The sequence below is a fragment of the Notolepis coatsorum genome, assembly GCF_963971535.1.
Source record: "Notolepis coatsorum genome assembly, chromosome: 3".
NCBI lineage: Eukaryota > Metazoa > Chordata > Actinopteri > Aulopiformes > Paralepididae > Notolepis > Notolepis coatsorum.
Genome location: NC_140167.1, coordinates 131,875,921 through 131,900,418, shown reverse-complemented (window position 1 = coordinate 131,900,418; position 24,498 = coordinate 131,875,921). Strand labels below are relative to the sequence as shown.

The 24,498-nt window shown below is 39.8% G+C and overlaps 1 protein-coding gene across 1 annotated transcript in view; it reads right to left on the bottom strand.

Annotated features, from left to right (window-relative positions):
• The window catches only part of LOC311226004 (uncharacterized protein), a gene marked incomplete at its 5' end in the record, with an annotated part of 182,027 nt that overhangs the window by 12,822 nt on the left and 144,707 nt on the right, over positions 1-24,498 (bottom strand). Inside the window, 7 exons of the mRNA XM_084311386.1 lie at positions 5,302-5,427; positions 6,045-6,079; positions 7,968-8,021; positions 8,428-8,458; positions 8,894-8,958; positions 10,845-10,851; positions 24,414-24,467. Coding sequence (XP_084167512.1) covers positions 5,302-5,427; positions 6,045-6,079; positions 7,968-8,021; positions 8,428-8,458; positions 8,894-8,958; positions 10,845-10,851; positions 24,414-24,467 — 372 coding nt within the window. The remainder of the gene's footprint in view (positions 1-5,301; positions 5,428-6,044; positions 6,080-7,967; positions 8,022-8,427; positions 8,459-8,893; positions 8,959-10,844; positions 10,852-24,413; positions 24,468-24,498) is intronic.

Below are 24,498 nucleotides of genomic sequence, written 5' to 3'. Positions count from 1 at the left end.
TTAATTTTTCTTTTATTATTATTTTTTATTATTATATTCGACTAAGAGGTTGGCCAGTCGACTACGGCTCCTTTCGACCGATTAGTCGACTAATCGATTAATAGGGGTCAGCCCTAATATAATGTATATATATCGGTGGGTGACAGCATTTACTCAGACGGATCTATAGATCTTAAAAGTAGCTGGCAGTCAGAGAGTGTGTGTCTCCAGTCGGACTGCAGATGAGGGCCTGTTATCAGCTGAGCTCTCAAGCCCAAAGATAACCAGCCAAGGTAATTGTCTACAGCAGCGCTGGCGTCACATAGAGGTGTAACCACAGAGGGGGGATAATATCAATATTGCCGTTGCTATAGTGATCTGGGTCAAATAGCTGTGGTCAAAGACAGCGCGTCACATAGTAACGAGGAGAGGGGGCGGGCCTGTTGTTAGGGGGAAGAAGGTATGATGTGAGTTTCTTCCGGGTAAGGTTCGATCTAGACACGAAGCTGACGCAAGCAGACGTGGATCAGAGACTTTCATCCTTCCCCACCCTCGCTGGGTGGGGGAAGGGAATATGACACATCATCATTCGCTTCGGCTAACAAGAAAATGGTGGTTGGCTACGACAAGGCCCAGAACCATCAGACTAATGAGAGAATGAGAGGAGAGACGGTGGAGACGAATGAATTAGGACTTTTCAAGGACAATACAGAAGGGGTTACATCTGATTACGAGGCTTTGTTTATGGAATAAACAACGTTTTTCCAAGAAAGGTATCACGTGGCCAGTGTCAAATTCTTATGATTACGGATTGCATATAAGGGGGATGACATCGATGTACAGTCAGTAGGAGAAGGTCGACTTCGGAGAGAGAGATAAACACAACGCAGAAACTACACAAACACAGAGGAAGAGGTGATACTGGCTGATTATGGTCGAAATCTAACAGCAGTGATTCAAGGACACAAGGGCCGGGATCCCATCTAAATGTCTTTATTGCCCCAACAGCTAACGTTAGCTCCCCCATCCTCCTCTTCATCAAACAGGTGAGTGCCCCCGTGTCAACGTTCATCCATGATATGTTCAAACATGTCTTGCCATCTTGTTGAAATCCTGGCTGTGACTGGTGAGCTTGCTAGCAATGGTGCTGCTACATGTAACTAGCTAAATGATTTCTATCATCCTGTAATGTAGTGTGCTAGCTGGCTTAGCCCCCCTAGTCATGTCAGATAAGTTAGTGAGCTAACTTCGGTTTGAACCCATTTTCTGTGAATGGTTTCAGGAAAGAATGAACATCAACGGAAGTGGGACAAGAGCGCTGACCACATTTTACAGTGGTTTTGAAGAACTGTCAGTGATTTAAAAAGGGACTGCCATGGTTACAAAATATAGCGATTCTTCATGCAGAACATCATAATGATTTTCTCTGTTATATCCACAGCCTTATATAAAGATAACCCTTTAACCTCTTAAGCCCTAGCCCTATTTTCTGAAAATCCACCTAAAAATACATACCTAAGTAAATGGAAGATTGCTCCACTTCTACAAGGTCAATTTGCACGTTCCTGGTATGTGGGGACATCTATGGATCTCAGGGAATGTGTTTCCAGTGTCAGAAATATTGTGTCTGTTACTAGGCTTGAGTAAATTGTGATGAAACAAAGGAGAATATAAATTATGATTTTTCTTTGCGTCTTTGACGGTGAATAACACCATGCTAAAAATGACCAGACTGCCACTAAGCTGGTTCAGCACCTTCTTGAGATCATGTGTACAAAAAATCGAAGCAAATGAATAAAGGGAAGATGATTAAACAGAAGGTTTTGTAGATACAGTACTGAATTCTGCAATCCGGACACATGCAATTTGAAACATTATTATAGAATATAGAATATCAGGCTTATAAATGACCTTAAGTCGCACATCTATGGATCTGGCCAAATCTTCGCTTTCCAATGGCAGAGTTCAATTTGGATTTAGTATCACCAGGCGTGCAGCAAGAACCGTGAATGAAATCTAATGTAAATACAGTTACTTTATTATTATGGAAACTGGTCCGCCATTTTTTATCAGATTGCAACGCGGATTTTTGATAAACGTTCACAGAAAGGTAGATAAACTAACTGCATTCTAATTTATGCCAATAAGAAAAAGTTCTTCCACAAGTCATTTGATTTACATGAGCTGGCTTGAGCTGGGTAGTGTCGTTTTTTTTCTCGAAATTCCAACGCTCATTGAAAGCCCTGTCTGTCCTTCATCGTAATGACTACAAACTAAATGGCAGCTCACATTTATTTCCATTGATATTCTCTCCTCTGCATTTCCTAAACTGATATTTCACTAATTTGAAAATATACACTATGCCTGCTGTTTTGACAGGATTAGGGTCTTTACTCTTGGCTACATTTGAAGGAAAAAAAAACGCAACATTAATCCATACAGTCTGGAGAGATGGATTTATGGATTTATGGCTTGGGTCCGGTACCGGACCCATCAGGCTTAACCTGTTCCACCCATCAGGGTCGGTACCGACCCCTAAATGACATTATGATCATAGATCCATATTTTTCAGAGTGATGCAAAAAATTAGCGATTTTAAAATCAAACGTTTTCAAGTATTAACATCACTAACATGTCACAAAAGCATGTAGAATGTATATTATCATCAGTACGTTAGTTTAGCAATAGGTTAAATGTGTTAAAAGATAGTTTTAAGTTTTCGATTTTTGATAGTCCATTCCAAGCTTGAAACGAAAATGGAAATTTTGAACCATGGGAATTGTAGTCTTTTTGCGGCCATTTCGTAGAGGACATGCATACTGTAGCTGTCGACCAGCGTTGGAATTTTTCCGAACTACACTTCCTGGCAAGTTCTATGGGGGTTCAAAGTTCAGAGTTGAATTATGAATGATGTCAATAACTGTTATTATTCGCGATAATAAGCCACAAAAGGTAACGTTTTTGACAAATATTGAAACGCAGTTTGTTTCTCCTCCCTATTGTTAGCATGTAGGAACAATTAGATCTGAAATTAGTTTAAAAACGGTTGCACTGTGGGGAAAATAAAAAAGTACACTAGATTACAGTAGATATCATTATCTGTTCTTATGCACACCTGGTGATACTAAATCCAAATTGAACTCGGGCATTTAAAAGATACTATATATATATATATATATATATATATATATATATATATATATATATATATATATATATATATATAATGTGCGAATTGGCTATAATAAGGTAATGTATAAGCATCTATTATATAATAATATTTCAAATTGCATTGGTCCGGATGGGAGAATTCAGTACTGTATCTACAGAACCTTCGGTTTTATCATCTTCCCTTTATTAATTTCCTTAGATAATTTTTTACACATGATATCAAGAGGGTACTGAACGAGGTCAGTGGCAGTTTTTTAAGTTTGGTAATTATTATCATGGTGTTATTCACTGTCAAAGATGCAAAGAAAAATCATAATTCATATTCTCCTTTGTTTCATCACAATTTAAGCAAGCCTAGTAATAGACACAATATTTCTGACACTGCGAATACATTCCCTGAGGTCCATAGATGTACCTAGATACCAAGAATATGCAAATAGCCCTTGTAGAAGTGGAGCAATATTCCATTTACCTAGGTATATATTTTATGCGGATTTTCACATCGTGTGGAACAGGTTAAGAGGTTAAGATATTGCAAAACCACTACGTGGTTCTTACCTGCAGGCCTGGAACAGTGGCGAATCCTTGTGGAAGCCAACGGAAGCCATGCCTCCCTATATTCATATCAATTCATATCAAATTATGAAATATGAAAAAAAAAAAAATAATTAAAATATAATTTTTTTTTAATATAGTTTACATTCTTTTTCATCTGTGCATCTGCGTTTTTTTTTCTTTTTTTTTTAATGTCTCCCTCTTCTCCTTCTCACTCCCTCTAACACACTGTCAGACTGTGCTCACTACTGCAGCTAGTATAGGAGAGAAGCAGTGGGTAGGTCTCTTTCTCCAGGCTTCCAGCATTATAGAGTGAGTCCAAACTCCAAATCCGATCCTAGCCAATCAGATTCGAGCTGACTGCCACTGTGCCACACCCTAAAAGTTTAAAACGGAGCTGGGAGGAAGACGTTCAGCATATTTTCCACCTGGAGGCGGGGCAGGTCAGAAGTTCACGTTTCCACCTGACTACCTAACGTGACATCCCATTAGTACTGAGAACCAGCGCAGAGCACACCACTGTGGATATTATGATTTAACAAATCTATCTGGCAAGAGGAGGACCACATTATTGACCAGGTAAGAACTGAGCAGCCTGACTAAGGACTAACTAACGTTATCAGGCAAGCTTGTATACCCTTTCATGACTGCAATGCAAGCCAGGGGCTGGAATACGCAGTAACTTATTCCTCCGTAGTAGCCAGGTTAATGTGCACCATCAAGCACTGCTTAAAAGCTAGCGGTGGGTCCAAAATATATCGGATATAAATGTCAAAGGTACCCAGCGTTCCATTAGGGTTTCACACACAGATGCGGCGGGGTTTGAAAGCTCGGCGTTGCTAATAAACATTTTAAATCATTTTTATAAACGAGTAAAACTGAGGCTGAAATGACTGCTTCCGCATTTTACAGTAGGATCGCTCTGATGGCTGGGCGCGCGGCGCAACAGACACGTGAATGAATGAATGAATGAATGAATGAGAACTTTATTTAACAGATTGCAGAATGGGTACAATACAGTACGGCTCAATACACACAATTGTTAAGGGGATGCAGACCAGAGAAATACGTTTGTCTTGTCACGTTTGTCTAATAGACAGTCATATTCTCTCCCGGTGTTCTGCGGAATCCTACTCCCGAGTCCCTCCTCGAAAACAACACCGGCCGTATGTATATTTCTCTCCCACCCACCCACCCCCTCCTAATGTACAGTCCCCTCCCCATCATATGTATATACTCTGTCAGGATCTAGGGGTAACAGTACTGTATATTTGATGTCATGATGTCTTGTATGTCATAAATGTCACTAGTATGAATTGAAAATGGGGGACCCTGATGTAAACAAGACAAACGTCTTTCTCTGGTCTGCATCCCCTTATACAATTGTGTGTATTGAGCCGTACTGTATTGTACCCATTCTGCAATCTGTTAAGAAAGTTTGACTGGCCGCCGAGCCATACTGTAGTGTACATGGTGACTACTTGACTTAAAAAAAAAAAAAAAAAAAAAAAAAAATTAATAAAAATATTTAATAATTTTTTTTTAATAATTTTTTTTGGCTTCCCCTGTTATTTTACCCACGCGACGCCACTGGCCTGGAATACCGGGAGCTCCTGGTGTCCCTTGCACTCCTCCTCCAAATCGGGGGTCATAATATCCACCACTGGGCTCTCCCTTCTCTCCCTTCACACCTGAATCTCCACGCTGTCCCTTCATTTCATTCTAAATAAAAACAGGCCGGTTTTAACCACCACAATAACTGAGCATGTATGTACAGAATTTGGATAAGAAACCTCATAGCAGCGCTGAAATGTTCAACTTTCGGCTAAAGTAAAGATGCAAACCTGATTAAAAATATGAACCTGTGAACATTGTATAATTGCATGGAAGGATTGAAAATGTTCACAATTTGGAAATACATGTTTTTTTTAGCAGTGGTGTGAAATATATTACATTACTTATATTACCAGTAGCATTATAACATGGTACCTACCAACTGTACATATTTTCCATTTCAAAAGTCCATACTTTTTCCAGACCCTAATTTATTGGCTGAATTTGAAGATTTTTGTTGGTGTTCAGTATTAATTATATTAATATTTAGCAAAGCAACATGATTGTCAGCCAGGCCACATCACGGTATATCTGGAGTGTCTTCATCACAACAAAACATATCACAATATGTCAAATGACAGTGAGTCTACAACTCAAAATGCGTAGTCATGTGTATATCGCAACATGACAGTTGGAAATCTACATGTTAATTTTCCATACTTTCCAGACATGCATAGGTCCAAGATCACTTTTCAGGAGGACGGTGTCAACGGTAAAATTCTTACCTTGAATGTGTAAATGTCAAAGTTAGAGGCTGTTCCTGCAAAATGACAAAAAAAATTTAAGTTTGGTTGAAATAATGTGTTGGAAAAAAATATATATATATTTTATTATTTTTCATAAACAGAACACACATATATCCACAAAATACCAAAATCAAGAAAACAGACATCCAAACAAAACACATATACAACCCCCCCCCCCCCCCCCCCCCACAGACAACAAAAGCATATAAACAAAACCAAGAAAAGTCCTTGTCCCACCACTGTCCAATTCACCATCCCAGTCATCACATTCTTAAATTATTTCCCCCCCCCCCCCACTCATCCCCCTGCCCCTCCAGCCATCCCTCAAGTCCTTTTAAAGCAATCACACGTTTATCTTGTAGTAGACATAAATCAATTAGTTTGCCTTTCTTTATATTCACAATAAAATCTTTAGTGTAATCATACTGCCCTTCTTGAAGAGTGGCACAACCCTAGCATGTTGCCATTCCTTCCAAACACATGTATGATGCGTTACATAGGGAGATATCTGCTCAGCTGCATCCTTTAAAGATTCTGGAATGTTATTAGCCTGACACGTTAGACCCATGGAACGTACACAAGCTAGCTCCATAGGGTCTGAAAGTGGCGCATTAAGAAATAAAAATAGCTTGCAGATGAAAATGGCCCTTTGATTAACCATGGTGATGTGATGGTGTCCTGTCGTTCGTGTCAGGGGGAATTCCTGGCGCTGTGATCACATTAAAAAGTGTGGAAAAAGGCTATTTGTGCCCCTCTCACAACAGCAACAAGGCACAGCACGCACATGAAGGCTATTCTAAACTTTAATATAATAAACGCTGTCTGACGACAGTGGCTCGAGAGATAGAGCGGTCATCCGGTAATCAGAAGGTTCCTGGTTCGATTCCGGCTCCTCCCAGCAGCGTGTCAAAGCAAGACACTTATTAACCCCTAACTGCTTCCGATGAGCAGGATGGCACCTTGCATGGTTGCCTCCGCCGTTGGTGTGTGAATGCGGTCCATTTACCATCTACCATTGCACAATGACAGCCTGTTGCCTTGGTAACATATGGAGAAATGGAGAAACCGTATTTTTCCTGTACTTTAATGTAATCACAGCGCCAGGAATTCATTGCGGCATGAGAGACAAGACACCATCACATCACCATGGTAAGTCAAATTGACTTCATATTCACGACCAGCTATTTGTTTATTTCTCAATGTCCCGCTTTCAGCCCAACAATGTTATCTGAGCCAGTGGCTTTGGAATTTTTGGGGTCTGATAATTCCTTTAAGACTTTGGCTTGTGGAACTTTTGATAAACTAAATTAATTGGACTGGATGTCTTTGGATGCACAGAATGAATGCACTTGATTCTCATCAAATCTTCCTGAGTGGGCAGACAGTTTTCCAACCAGTCTTGAAGCAATGGAAGTAAAAGCCACCTATGATTTGTCAACAATTATTTTGTTGTTTATCTCCAACCCAATACTCTCAACTTTAGTTTTTATTTTATTACTGGCTTGATTAAGAGACTGCTTGTTTGGGGTTATTCTTGTTCTCATTTAGTTTTTCCTGAAAAAAAATCTCCTTGGCTATAATTAATATTAGAATATGATGATTCATACAGGGTTCTGTTATTATTATAATTTACTTTCGATCACACTTAAACATTTGATCAACATCTTTATAGGATAAAAGGGGCTCCCAATTGACTTTGTTAAGCATCTAATATTTACTTTGAGTAGTTTCTTTTAACAAAGAAATTGCTAATACCATGATTGATTATACTACTGTGAGATACATTTCCTTTATCAGAACACAAGTAATTCATAATGGAATTCAATCCCATACTATAAAGGATATGGATTTAAATGTGACATTTGTATTGTATGTATATTTTATTGTGACTTTGGTATTTACCTGGTACCCCTGGAAGTCCATGGTCACCATGGTCACCTTTCTCACCCTTTGTGGCTATAAAAAGAAATGCAAAAACATTTTATGTATAATTTAGAATTAAATATCGTCTATCGTCTATATGCAACTTGTACATTAACACACTACAAAATGGTTTAGCAGCTCAGAGTTTCACTTTTTAGATGGTGGCATCACTCACCACCACTCCTGTGTTTTATCAATAAGGTATAGTAAGCGGTAATAGAGTCGACATCTCTATAATAGAGGGTCTATCCTCTTTTAAAGCCATATGGGTGGATAAAACTGAAGCTAAGATAGAACCATGTATCTCTCCACAGAGTGTTTAAACCCTTTTAAATCTCCCTTATTTGACTGGTAGGTTTCAAAATGTTTAATCCTTCTCCTTTTGAGAAGTCCCATCCCAGCACATTTATGCATTGATGTTAGGTGGATGTGGCCATACCTGGATAATTCCTTGAGGCGTCGTCATAGCGCTATAAATTAACGAGAAAATCAATCACTCAAAAGATTACCAGAACAACATCAAAAAGCATTTTTATACATACATTATCAAATGGCTTCTCATTAGCTGTCGGCTAGACACTGGTATTGGAGGCCATTCATTGATGTGGATATTGAAAAGTTTGAATAGTTATATCTTCAACTACTTCAACTACAATATGGATTTGCTTCATGATATTTTTCATCCAAATAAATGAGTTATTTATTGGATGATTCTGAAAAATAAAGTCACAAAAATGCCTGTGAACATATTTGAACATCTTTCTGAAAGTAAAATATAGAAATTGTAGTAACCTAGTAAATCTACATTGTGTAAATCTAGCTGCCCAAATAAATTCACACTTTATTAAACAGACTTGATCCAAATAATTCCAACAATATGTCCCTTTATGGTGCTGAGTACTCACGTTGAAGCGGTCTATGGGAATAGCAGGTCCAGGGGACCTGGTGGTCCTGGTGGGCCAGCAGGTCCCTGGTGACAACAAAGTAATGAACTCAGTCATTGTTTAACACAAGTCTGTATAGTTTATGTGGATACAACAGACGAGTACAATCAACTTTATTATCCTACTGTGGAGACCTCTGTTTGTAGACAGAAAAATATTTATTTATATTTATGTGCATGTAAACACAGTGAATCTACGGTACACCAACCCAGTCTGACATTCTTGGTTCATAAATGCATGAATAACTATGGTCAAGTACACAAATTCCATTCTATACCAAGAGGCCTGTCGAGTTTAAGACTTTATTAACACTTTAACTGCCACACACGAGATATCTCGGGTTTATTTTTATGTGGTTGAAAGCCATGAAAACTTTCTAAAGATACTACTTTGATTGTGAAAAATGCAGACAAAGGAGGGGCTATTGTTGTTCAAAATAGGAGTGATTATGAGAAGGAAGTGCACCGTCAGTTAGGAGATGCTAAGAATTACAGAAAACTTTCTGGAAATCCAACAGCTATTTTCAAAAATGAGATTCATCATCAATTAAAGAATTGGTTGGACAATGACCTCTTGACCAAAAAAGAATATGCCTTTCTGAAGATAGATCATCCAAAGACTCCAGTGTTCTATTGCCTGCCAAAAGTGCATAAAGATCCTGTTCAACCTAAAGGTAGACCAATAGTGGCAGCAATTGGATCTCTCACTGAAAACATCTCTTCCTATGTGGACTTCTTCCTACAACCAATTGTGAAATCTCTCCCATCCTTCACACAGGATTCAACAGACCTACTTAAGACTTTGAAGTCCGTCCAGGATCCGACCACTGTGACCTACATGGCCTGTTTGGACATCGAATCCTTGTACACTTCAGTACCCCATACAGGGGCTCTAGAAGCTCTGACACTGTTCCTGAATCAACGTCCACTGAATTCAACACCAGAAACACGCGTTCTTATAGAACTGACTGAGACTCTACTCACGCATAACTACTTCATGTTCCAAAATGAGAACTATCTACAAATCAAGGGTGTGAGTATGGGAAGCAAAGCCCGTCCATAGCCAATATTTATATGGGTCTTTTTGAGCAGAATTATGTATTCAATTCCTCAGCAGAATTATGTATTCAATTCCTCAGATAATGTGTTTTTACCATACATTAAGATGTGGAAAAGATATATAGATGATATTTGCATACTGTGGACAGGGGATGAAATGACACTGATACAATTCTTTAATTTCCTCAATGCCAAAAATGAACATCTAAAGTTTACTATGGAGTATGACCAACACCAAGTGAATTTCTTAGATATTATAATCAAAAAAGACAATGGTACATTCCAAACGGATGTATACAGAAAACCTTGTTACAGAAATTCTCTGTTGAGAAGTGATTCATTTCATCCTACTCCGCTAAAAAACAGTTTACCTATCAGCCAGTTCTACAGGATCCGTAGAATCTGTAGTACAGATGAATGTTTTCAGGAACAAACAGATACTTTAAAAACGATGTTTAAAACCAGAGGGTACACACAAGACATTGTAGAAAAAGCAGCTTTGAAAGTGGGTCATAAAACCCAAGAAGATTGCTTACAATCTACAAGAAACAAAACTACCTCTGGACAACCTATACAGTGTGTTACACAATACTCGTCTCTAGGCAACCTTTTTAAACATACTATTAAAAAACATTGGCATCTTCTCAGTTCTGATCCAACATTGGATAAATCTTTTCAGATCCCCGCCTAGACTAGTCTACAGGAGAGCACATAACATCAGAGACATTGTGGTTAAATCAGACCTGCCTCCTAAGAAAACACACCATTTTTTAGATGACTTACCAGATGGAAACCGACGTTGTGGTTCATGTGCTCAATGTCACTTCACAGAAAAATGCACTGTTTTCTATCACCCAACAACTGGGAAAGAGATAAAAATAAGAGGCAAAATAACATGTACAACTACCAATGTAATCTATATGCTTAAGTGCCCATGTGGTAAGGCGTATGTCAGTAAGACAACACGTGCTTTAAAAACACGTATTGCTGAACACAGGAGTACGATACGGAATGGGGATGAAAAAAGCCCAGTAGCTTTACATTTTAAAAAGGCACACCACAATGTCTCATCACTAAGGGCGTTTTCACACCTGTAGTTCGTTTGCTTTGTTCCGATTCAGGGAGACACAGGGACTATTATGATACAATTGTTGCACTTGTCTTTTAGTTCGTTTGTGTTCACACGGCTGTGTGAATATCGTCGATATCGGCGATATCATACGCAAATTTGGCATAAACTTTCATTTTTACGCTGATGACACCCAATTATATATACCTATTAAGCCAAATGATTCCTCCCAACTACAAAACCTTGAGGCCTGCTTGCTTGCCGTCAAAAAATGGATGTCGCAAAACTTTCTACTCCTTAATGCAGATAAAACTGAGATGTTAATTGTTGGCCCCCCAAACCACAGAGGCCTGTTTCAGGACATCTCCCTCAACTTTGATACCTGTCATGTATCCCAGAGCTCCACCATAAAAAACCTCGGAGTCATTTTTGATTCCTCCCTCTCATTTAATGCACATATAAAAAACGTCACCAAAATTGCATTCTTCCATCTTCGTAATATCGCAAAAATACGCCCCATTTTAACTCTGGCTGATGCTGAAACCCTGATTCATGCTTTTGTCTCATCACGTCTGGACTACTGTAATGCACTTTTTTCAGGCTTACCTAATTCAAGCATCAAAAATCTTCAACTCGTGCAAAATGCGGCTGCACGGATACTAACTAGAACTAGAAAATTTGATCACATCACACCAGTTTTGTCCGCCCTACATTGGCTTCCTATCCAAGCCCGCTCTGACTTTAAAGTGCTACTCCTCACCTACAAAATTTTAAATGGGCTTGCACCGCTCTATCTATCTGATCTCATCTCCCGATACTCGCCCGCTCGTGCTCTGCGCTCACAAAATGCGGGGCTTCTATCGACCCCTAGGGTTAAAAAGAAATCCGCCGGCCACAGAGCCTTTGTCTACCGCGCTCCCTACCTGTGGAACAAATTACCTGCCGTCATCAGGGGCGCCTGCTCTGTCGAAGCTTTTAAATCCCTGCTTAAGACTCATCTTTTCTCTCTCTCCTTCAACCTACCTTGATCTCACCTGGTCGGGGACTGACCTTTAGATTAATCTGTGTAGTTTAGTTATGGTACAGGGTACTACATGGTACCACTGGGTAGTTTACTATAGGGTAGTTTAGTTAGGGTACAGGGTACTACATGGTACCACAGAGTACTACTTGGTACTGCATGGCATTACAGGGTACTACATGGCTTACACAGCTCTACATGGCACTACAGGGTACTACATGGCACCACAGGGTACTACATGGCACTACAGGGTACTACAGGATACTACGGGGTACTACATGGCACTATGGGGTACTATAGGGTACTACATGGCACTACGGGGTACTACATGGCACTACAGGGTACTACATGTCTGCTCCTTTGCAGCACCACAAACATGGGAACTCTCTAACTCTCCCCCCCCCCCCCCCCCTCTCCCCCCCCCCTTCTCCCTCCCCCTTCTCTCTGAGTACCCGTCTCCTGGCGCTGACCAAGGTGATGGATGCCTCGGGGTCTTGGCCAAGCTTGTAGTGACTGCTCTACATGCACCTCCGAGGCATTGGATCAGTTATTCACCGCCGTCTGTCCGTGGTCCTGTCAACTGATTAACAGACTGTTAACAGATTAACAGTCAACGCGGTTTCATTGCTGGGTTAAGTACTTCTATTCTATTCACATAATACGCTCACTTCATATATCTACTCCATTCACATATATGCCTACCACTTGTATCTATTGCTATGTCCGCCTACTACAATCTCATGAGCTGTCTAACGCCTGTCCCGTCTCCCTGTCTTCCTATGACTTGCTGTCCTGGAGTGTTGACCGGAGTGTTGGACGTCCCGTGACGAAGGCCGGGAGATTGCGACCCCCTCTGCGTGCCCCCCTGTCTTCGGAGGTTTCGTAGTGGTGACCGGAGTGCCGGATGTCCCGCGTTGATGTCGGGGAGTTCGCGACCCTCTCTGTGCCACCCCCCCTTCCCCCTGTCTCCGGCTGTCCCTGAGCAACGACCGGAGTGTTGAATGTCCCGTGACTAAGACGGGGAGGACGTGACCCTCTTGCGCCGCCCCTGTGCTTCAAATAGATCCGCTATCAACTCTATCTTTAATTTTTCAAAATGTACAGTTGCTATTGCATGCACTCATCTGTGTTTCACCACACACATGAGTGCATGCTTACCAACTGTCCGTCTGCAACACTACTATCACCGACATCTAAGAAGGGAGATCCCCCCTTGAACGGCCCTTCTAAGGTTTCTCTCCTCCACATTGCCTGTGGAGCTTTTTTCCCTATTGTTAGGTTTTAGTGAGTTTTTCCTTACCTTCGCGTGGGGTATGTCTGGGAGTGCTTGCATTCTTTCATTTATTTGCATTCATCTAAAAAATGTTTGGACCCTATGGTGTTCTTGTTCTGTTCTTGACTTATTGTTATGTTGTCTTCTTGACTTGTTTAAAGAAGACCTGTACGGCCCATGGGGACATTAACGTGTGTTGTCGGGCCCTATAAATAAATTTGATTTGATTTTGATTTGATTTAACAGCGCACCAAAACAAACGCCTGCGCGAGCAAACTGTCACTCATTGGTCTCTCCAGGTGGTCTCGGTCCGCTTGTTTTGTTCCGCAACAGAATGTAATTGCTGTGTTCACATATGCCCAACTGAACCGAAATAAGGGGTAAACGCTCCAGGTTCCGGAATAACAGCTCCAAACGAGCTAGGTGTGAAAACGCCCTAAAATACCTTGGAATAGAGAGAGTGCATCTTCCAAGACGAGGGGGAGATATAGATAATCTCCTAATGAGGAGAGAAGTATGGTGGATCCATTATCTTAAAATGATGGCACCAACAGGACTCAATGAGGACTTTGACATTAGACCTTATTTGTAAATTTAACTTATAGAGGGAGACAGTCAATGGACTTTGTTTTTGTTTTTTGTTTGTGTTTTTTTCATTTTTGTTTTCAGTGACTAACACTGCTGCCTATCTGTAAATTATGTCTTAATGTTGTGTTTAACATAGCTATTTCTCTAATCTTCTAAAAAATGTCAAATGAAAATAAATTGTTACTTAATCATGTATAGAATGTATCATGCAAATCTTGGGACCGCCCCTGATCACCAGGTGGGGCTGATATTCAATTTAGTTCACTTCCTGTATAAAAAGATGTCAGTGTTGTGTTGTCTTCATGCTTGAAGAAGACCAGAAGGGTCGAAACGTTGCATCTGCCTTTTTGTCAATTAAACACCTTGGAACTACTAATGAGTTGCGAGCCCCGCTTTGTTTTATGTATTTCTGTTTTTACAGTTTGGCTCAGCACCAACAAACGGAGGATGTGCGTTATTTATTTTTTCTGCAGATTAGACACATAGCCATAATTTAAAACATAGATTAGGCGATATTAACGTTAACATTGAAGTGGATGGTGGCATCAAGGGGGTAAAAAGGAAAACCCGGCGTGGCACTCAAAGTGTTAAGAGTTTGGATCAAGGACTTCCGGTTAAGCTACAACATGTAGCACACGCATTTTGCAATTGCTCCGCTCCCACTAACGCTAATTTCGTTTAAAAACATTATTTGGACAGTAAAGAAAGAGAATAGACCACATCGTATGTATTGTTAAGACCCTCTACTAACCATATCAAAAGACAATATGGTTAAAGGTGGAAAGAAGGCAGAGAAAATAACTACGGCAACTTCAACGGCGCAGGACGTAAAAAAACGAGAAAGACGCGTCCTAACCGTCGCTGGTTCTGAGCCGACGGCGACAAGCTCCGAGGAGGAGAAGGAAGAGGACAACTTACCGGGATCATCGATTACGGTCCCCGAAAGAGAGTCAATAGAGACCAACATAAAAGAAGGTACAGATTCAAGCTCCGTGAAAGGGAGAGCAGCCAGATTTATGGATTCCAACGTCACTGCATCTATCTACCATATGCCGCCAACTGAAGAAAGCAGAAATCCACCCGATTTCAACACACTGTCTAACCTGATGGTAGAACAGTCTAACCTGATGAAAGAACAGATGGTAGAACAGTCTAACCTGCAGATTACACACATCAAGGCGCTCGAGGCAAACGTCGATGCTAAATTCGATCGCATCGAGGCTAAATTCGATCGCATCGATGAGAAATTAGAAGAAGTCAAGAAAGCGATCGATGCACAGTCAAAGCGAATCACGACAGTGGAGATTTCGGTGACAGAAAACACAAAAGCAGTCAAGGCGAACGAAGGTAGCATGACAGAGATGGGAGAAGAGATGGAAAAAGTAAAAGATGAATACCGGAGGGAAATAAAATTGCTTAAAATCGAAGTGATGGAGAGGCAACTAGAAACCCATCGTTACCACAGGCGGAATAACATCCGCATTGTGGGGCTTGATGAATCAGTGAACTGCGATGACATCAACTTTCCAAAAGAGTTATCAACGATTTTGGAAAACTCCGATCCAAACAAAGTGCCAGAAGTGGAACAAGTTTACAGAATTGGTTCCCAGGGGCAAAATATCAACGGGCCGAGAGTCATCATTGTCACTCTGCGGAAAACTACAACAAGGGATGAAATCATCAAATATGCTCGCAACCAACGTGGGAAGCTGAAGTATGGTGATAAACCAATATTTATCTACGAAGATTTGAGCAGAGAGGCCATCATCCGACGTCAACCATACAAAGATGTGATGCAAAAGCTGTACATAGCCGGCCACAAGCCAAGGCTAGCATATCCGGCGCTGTTATCATTCTTGGGCAATAACGGCCGCAGGTCAGGTCCATTTACACCCTTTGAAGCTGAGGATTTCCTGAATCAAAATGCAGCAAATAACCCAAAGCATGACGAAAATGCCGGAATCAGTTAAGCCTCTCTCTAAATATATACCAGTGTTGGAATGACTTTATTGTGTTCATCAATGAGGTCATTCCACCAGTGTTGGAATGACATTGTTGTGTTCATCAAAGTAGCAAACGATATGCAAGTCGTCTATAACAAAGTGTACTGTGTATAATACGATTCATAATACATTATAATTTCAGTCTCTGGTCTCTGAGGGGACAAATAAATATCAATGCAAAAAGATCTATCTGGAATATTCTGGGTTTATCGCTCAAATGCCCTGGGTCTCTTAGATCATTCTGGAATGTAAAATAGTCTAGGCACTAGTATATTCTACAACCTTCTAGAATATAAGGCACCATGACAACGAAGCATACAACTCTAACAATAACATTCGGTGTGCATACACATAGCAGATAATAAATTAAATGAAGTGCAATCAGCCCTTAATAATACTTTAAAATTATCCACACATAAACGTATGAGCACAGCAAGGTTATTCTAACAATTTAAGTAATCACTCCATTAAAGGCACATTGAAGCGCTAAAAGGCGCTGCTTTTCTATCTTATCTAATCAGTTAAATCGGTTCTAGTGGCTTCTCCACGTTGATAATTATTTATCTCTTATTCCTTATCTATATCTTTCCATTGATTTTTATTTTATTTAATTTTTTCTTCTCATTACTCTATATTTTTTAAATATAATTTAACTTACATTGTTCTTTTCCAATGTTCTTCACATTAAGGTGTCAATATTACTATATATTTTTTAAATATATTTTAACTTACATTATTCTTTTCCAATGTTCTTCACATTAAGGTGTCAATATTGATCTACAATCTTTTCCTTTTTTTTTTTTTCCCCACACGTTGGTGGAGGGTTCAAAGGAATATGTCGATAAAGGTTTATTCTCTTTTTATTTTATTTTTTATTTTTATCTTTAGGTTATTTATCACAATACTTCATTACAGTAAGGGAAGGTGCAAGACCAAAAGCGACATTCTATTGCAATAGAATGGAAATGTTAGATCCTATGGCAATGAGCATAGGAAAATTAGGATTACAATGCTCAGGTTGGGCAATCCGGTGGACCATGGGAGAAAGTCAATCGCGGAGGATGTGTTCTTGGAACACAGGCATGTTCGACTTTCTGGGAGAGGGGAAAATAGGGGATTTTTATTTGTATATATATATGTTTTTAAGCTCAGCTCTCAACGGGACCTCATTAATTGGATGTGCATCTATTGTAGCTTCATACTCCAGAAACATTACCAAAAACTACACGAAAACATGCATAGACTATGGCTAGTTTGAATATAATGGTATGGAACACCGGTGGGATAAACAAACAACACAAGCGCAAAAGCGTGCTTACACTGATGAAAAAAGAACATGTGGACGTGGCTCTATTAAGCGAAACGCACATTTTAGAGGGAGACATAAATACGTTAGCGGATAACATATACCATAATATTGGTCACTCTTCTTTTGCTACGAGAACTAGAGGGGTAGCCATAGTCGTCAGACGCAAATTAAATATCGAATTGAAAGGGGTATGGTCGGATGCTGAGGGGCGCATAACTATAGCTAGGATTATACACAATAACAGGAAAATTGCATTGGCAGCGGTATATGCCCCGAATTTGTACGAAGTGGGTTTCTTCACTTCACTAACAGGAGAAATGTTAAACCATCCCGAGTACTCATATATAATAGGTGCGGATTTTAATGCCATTTGGAACCCAAGGATGGACAAAACTGACCTTTCCTTCTCCAGCGAACAAAAGAATTCATCTAAAGCATTAAAAGATTGGTCGAAATCAACAGGAGTAACTGATTTATGGCGTTCACTTAACCCCATGACCCGCAAGTACTCCTGTCGTTCGGCGAGACACAACACACTATCCAGAATTGATTACGTCTTTGCATCCCCGAGAATATTTGATAAATACGAAGTGGAAATGACACCCAATGCGCTATCAGATCACTGCTACTTAATCCTGAAAGCAACATTTGGTACACTATCTACCCGGGCCCCAAGATGGCGTTTTAATTCGATGCTGCTTAACAACAAGGAATTCATTACACAAATTAAAGAAGCTCTCACAGTATTCCTACAAGATAATGCTAACTCGGTGCAAGATCCCAGAATATTATGGATGTCGGTAAAGAATATGATCAAGGATTTCTCGGATAGATTTACCTCCATATTGCGCAAAAATCAAAACACAAAACTGTCTGAAATGGAAACACTTTACTCAACGCTTTTTAATTCTTTAAAATACAACAACTCTACTAGACTAGATAACCAAGTTAACATTCTAAAGACAGAGATCAAAGCAATGTACAGACAAAAATCGGAATTGCAAATACGCAGCACTAGACAACAGCAGTACTTCCAAGGTTCTAAACCTAGTCACCTATTAGCCATGCGACTAAGAATTAATGCAAAATTTGCAGATATAACTGCCATTAGGAAACAACAAGCTCTAGTAACAGAACCCAAACTAATAAACGATACATTCAAAGAATTCTACTCCGATTTATATAACTCAGAAACGACCTTTGATCAAGACAAATTAGACACATATCTTAATCAAATTACTCTCCCTAAACTTACGGATGAAGACGCTAAACAGTTAGAAGTACCGATCACATTAGAAGAACTCAAGAAGGCCATATCCGGAATGAAAAACGGCAAAGCTCCGGGAATTGACAGTATCCCATCAGAAATGTACATTTCTTGCTGGGACATATTTGGACCCTTATTACTAAATATGATCTTATACTCAGTCAAAGAGGGAAGCTTCATTGAACACCAAAATACCGCACTCATTTCAGTTCTTCACAAAAAAGACAAAGACCCCACTGAATGCGGTAGTTACCGTCCTTTAAGCCTCCTCGGAACCGATGTCAAACTGTACTCTAAGATATTAGCCATCAGATTGCAAAAGCATATGACGTCTTTAGTTCATACGGACCAAACAGGCTTCATAAAAGGTCGCCTGATCAATGATAACATAAGGCGAATACTGCACGTACTAGATACAGACAAAGAGGACATCACACCTAAGGCGATACTATCCCTGGATGCTATGAAAGCATTTGACAGGTTGGAATGGTCGTTTCTATGGGCAGTATTGGAAAGGATGGGGTTAGGAAAAGGTTTCATTGATATGATTAAAGTACTATACAAGGACCCATCGGCCAGGATTACAACAGGCACATTCATCTCCGATATCTTTCCGGTATCGCGCTCAGCCAGACAAGGTTGCCCTCTTAGTCCCGGACTATTCGATCTATCATTAGAACCTTTAGCACAATTTATAAGACAATCCCAACACATAGAACCAATAGTAATCAAGGGCACACATCATAAAATTAGTTTATATGCGGACGACGTAATATTGTTCATGCAAAACCCCAACAACACATTGCCGCTTATACTCAAGTTGATAGAGAACTTTGGTGATTTATCGGGATTTAAAATAAATTGGCCTAAGTCGGCTTTTCTTCCTCTTAACACCAGTGCAAAAAAAGAGACAACCCTCCCAGGTGCGATACCCATGGTCAAACATTTCAGATGCTTGGGTGTGGAAATATTTCCCACCATAAGACAAACGGTGAAGCACAATTACACAAAAATACAGAACAAAATCAAGGACGACCTGGACAGGTGGGCAAAACTTAAAAACTCAGTACAGGCAAGGGTATCAATAGTTAAGATGGATGTATTACCAAGAATCAATTTCTTCAGCTCAATGCTTCCGTTACCTCCTCCAGAGGGCTACTGGAAAAGATTACAAACCTCCACATACAAATTTATTTGGAATAACAAACCACCTCGCATAAAAAGATCCACCGCACAGAGAAGTAAAGCAGACGGTGGCATGGCAGTCCCAGATTTTTTACAATATTTTAATGCCTTCACATTAAGACCATTGAAGAAGATATGGTTTGACCCCGAGGCTTTGGTATCTTGGAGAAAATTAGAAGAAAACATAGTAGCCCCACAGAGATTGAAAGACATAGCATACACTAAACTTTCAATCAAGCATTGTGAGCGAGAATTTGGCCCAATAATAACCCATGCAATCAGGACATGGCGGGAAACACAAAGGAAATTTCCTAACCATCAAGTATGGCATAATCACACTCCCATATTCAATAACAATGCTCTCTTAATGGGAAAACGACCTATAAGATTCCCTGTATGGGAAGAAAGAGGCATACACTCATTAGGGGATATTTTTAATAACAAGGGCCTCTGTAGTTATGTCGAAATATGCATAAAGTTTAACCTCACCGAGTCCACATGGCTTTTTTACATACAGTTACGACTTTGTATGAGATCTCACGGTGTTCCATTACACATACCAATTGAACACCACAGATACCACAAATTTTTCTATGAAAGAGATACATTGGGAGGTTTTGTATCAGGTTTTTATTATCAATTACTAACGTCCTCGTACGAAACCCTTCAACTAGACAATGTCTGGAGGAGGGATATACCAGACCTGGAAAATGACTTTGATTGGCAAGGAGCCTGGGCAAATGTCCGACTTACATCAAGGAACCCGGATCATCAACAAATCAATCTGAACTATATTCACAGGACATACTTGACTCCTATAAGGCTGTGCAAAATGGGGCTTATACAAGACTCCAAATGCTCCCAATGTACAAATGGGGACGAAGGAACATTTATGCACATGTATTGGGACTGCCCACCAGTTAAGGCATTCTGGAAAGATGTGTCCCAACAATTATCAATACTCGTATTTTGGAATATACCTGTACACCCCGCGGTATTGCTATTGAATGATGTTTTTGAGTTTGCAGTGAACCCACAACTAAAAAGATTGGTTTTATCGGGTATCACAGTAGCTAAAAAACTGATTGCATCACGTTGGTTTCAACCGGAAAAAATGTGCCGGAAAGTGTGGTTTCTTACATATCTCGATGTGATATATCAAGAAATATCAACAGCAAGAATTCTGGGGCTCAATGAATCCAAAATGTTAATGTGGTTAGAAGTGGTGGAGAGAATAAAAGCTAGCCTATAATGGTGATGTCTGGTTAGGAGTGAGGGATAATGGAGGTACTATCCAAGAGGGGGTCCGGGAGGGGGGGGTTTGAGCTGGAGCATATGTGTGTAGGGTTTTAGAAAATAGGTATTAGGGGTATATTATATACTAACATTTATATAATTGTAACTTCGCTGGATATACACGGTATACGGTTAAAATGTTATTATTGACTATTTTTGTTTTATCCTGTTTCTGTACTTGCATATATTTTAACCACCTTTACTGAAAGTTTCATTATACATTGTGTGTTGAGTACTGACTTTTAATAAGTTTTGTTTTGCAATAATAAAAAAAAATTAAAAAAAAAAAAAGAGTTTGGATCAATTAGCGTTTATGTCTGTCTCTAGTCATCCATATATATTCTGCATAAGAAAGTAGAGAGATTACGCATCCTGCTGCATCCACAGTAATGTTGATATGTTGTTCAAGCTGCTACTTACTGGATAGCTGTAGCCAGAGCCTGTGGTTGGATCTCCTTTCTCACCCTTGTATCCATTTACACCAGGGCGGCCCTGCAGAGGGAGATCATTTGGATAAATATTAATCTGTACTGATGAATAATTGTAATAAAACATTTACTGAGATGGTTAACCGTTATATCCATTAAACACCAAAATATCCATGTGCAAATATGTAACACGTTCATCCAGAATACATCGAAGACAGGGTTTGTACAACAACAACAACAACAACAACAACAACAATACTATTTGTTTATATTTGAGGAGTAACCAAAGTCCCTGATAGAAGATATATTTACAGTAGAGGTCTACTCCAGAAATCCATTACTAACGCCCATCCATGCTTTACTTTAACTAAATGCCCGGTGACCTAAGATTTGGCCGGATCACATCTGGCATGCATGTCTGAGATGTAGTTTGGTGCTGTAACATAAACTGTCAACTTTGTAAAGTTAAAGATCTTTTTTTTTATCCACTTTTTCTCCTTATTTTTCAATTTTCCTCCCATCCCAATTTCGCCTCGCCAATTCTCCCTTCAATTCTCCCCTCCCCTGTCTCGAACGTTGGTAGACTATGCCTCCCACTGGTCTGCTTGCCCACTGCGCCACTTAGCCGCCCTAAAGTTAAAGATCTTGACTAGTAAGCAGGGGTGTAAAAAGTATCCAGAAATTATACTTAAGTGAAAGTACGGGTACCGTCTCAAAATCATACTCAAGTAAAAGTCAGAGTATCTGGCTAAACACACTTGAGTAAAAGTTTTCTACTTTTAAATGTACATAAGTACTAAAAAGTAAAAGTAAAAACTTTTTTTTATTGCAAAGGATAGGGTCTCAAACTCATTCCATCGTGGGCCAAGTTTTCATTTTAACTACATATTGCACCAGGTGTGTTAGTTGAAGAGGTGAGCCAATTAGTGAAATCATCAGCCGGTGTTAGGCAAGGCTGAAATGAAACCAAGCATACACTCGTCCCACAATGGAATGTGTTCTGCGATAGACAATGCTGAAATTAAAGAACAGAGATTTAATGCACTTCTCCATCGAATTTGAAAAAACATGTCAAGGTAAACTAACATGGACGGCATTCACATCAAGCATCCAGTTGTAAAGTTGGCCAAACTACAGCCTTGGAAAAAATTAAGGGTTCAGTTATTAATTTTTTTTTTATACGTGGGTTTGACATTGCACATCCTAAGGTTCTTGTCAAATAGTTGAAAATATTTTTTTAATCGGCACTGGTTAGTGGTTAATGAAAATATCCACTGAAAGCTTGTTAGCATTTTGCTTGTCACTCTGACTGTCTATTCTTCTGATAGCAGGTGTTTAATCAAAGATCCCCGCTTTCTAGTCTTGCACAAGGACCAATCAGCATGGGTATGGGTGGGTTAATTTTCCATTGATGGGGATTTGATTAGCTGTTTTTAAATAAAGTGCAACCGCAGGATCAAATGTACTAACAAATGTACTAATTAAAATGGTTGGACCTGCGAGATTTGTACTTTGTAGGTCTGCATTTTAAATGTAAGGAGTAAAAAGTATTTTTCTTCTCTGAAATGTAATTGAGTAAAAGTACAAGTGTACAAACCTAATAATACTTGAGTAAAGTACAAATCCCCCAAAACAGTATGGAGAAAATGTCACTGATTCCCGCCGGAAGGGGTCAGATGACCCCACAGCTTATATGAGAAATATGAGAAAAATAAACAGTGTAAACTATATAATTACCTCTTAATATAAAATACCACAGGTTTGAGTGACAATTTTTTTTAATAAATAATAATAATAATAATAATAATAAATAAAAATGTTATCCTTTTTTAATTTTTTTTTATGTATGGAAGAGCCACACATTGATGGGCAAAGAGCCACATGCGGCTTGCGAGCCATGGGTTGGCCACCCAGACGCTAGACGCTCGCAAAGTGCTGTGACTTTCCACATATATTCCATATGTGGAATAACGTTCTAATTACATTTTCCTGAAGTCATTTTGAAATTTCAGAAACCGTGCCAGATAAAACGGGTACTTTTAGGAAAAGTCATTGAGTGACAGAGCTGGAGCTCGACCGAGTGACGAGGATACATTTTTTTTTTTATCCACTTTTTCTCCCATTTTCTATATTTTCTCCCATCCCAATTTCGTATCATCCAATTCAACCCTCCCTGTCACAAACGCTGTTTCTTGCCTCCCACAAGCCGGCTGCAATGTGGACTAAGTCATACATAGCACAAGTCCCCTCCGGTACTTGAGGTAACAGCAGTCGCATCTTTTCACCTGCGCAGCTCGATCTCTCAGTGGCGAGGAGTAACGCGTGGGAGGCTCACGCTGCCCCCGACACTTCCTGATTCTACTGCGCAGGTGCACCAACCGACCTGTAGGAGTCGCTGTCCACAACGCCCGATCCCCACCCATCAGTTTCCCACCCCCTAATACGGCCAATGTGTATTAGTATGAACGACCAGCTAAACTGAAAGCAATGTGGAGCGCTGGGCTCGAACAGGCGAGCCCAGCGTCTCTGCATTCATGGCGAGCGCCTTGCCCACTACGCCACGTAGCCGCCCTATGACGAGGATACATTTATAAAAAATGCCTAGGGGTCATTTGACCCCTTGTCGGCTGTGCTAGTCTTAAGTATTGTAACGAAGTACAATTACTCAAGTACTTTACACCCCTGCTAGTAAGGCTCCTGCACATCTGGGGTTTTCAACTGACCGGTGCATTGGAGAAAATAGAGAAGTGGCTTTGAACATGAACACTATATTCTTATTGCCACTGTATTTGTGTAATTATTTATTTAAGTTTCGGCCCTTAGACCTTAATCAGGTAAAGATCTAACTGAAGCATTGTTAAATAAAGTGATTATGAGTAAGAAGACAGTGGGTGTCTTTTCTATAACCCTTTGTAAAAGTTGAGAGAACTAACACGGTTGAAGCTTGTCACTGAAATGAGGAACTGAAACAGAAGAATACTTACAGGTCTGCCAGGCATTCCAATTTCACCCTTTATACCAGCAGGACCATACTGACCCTATACAGAAGACATTGTGAATCAAAAGACA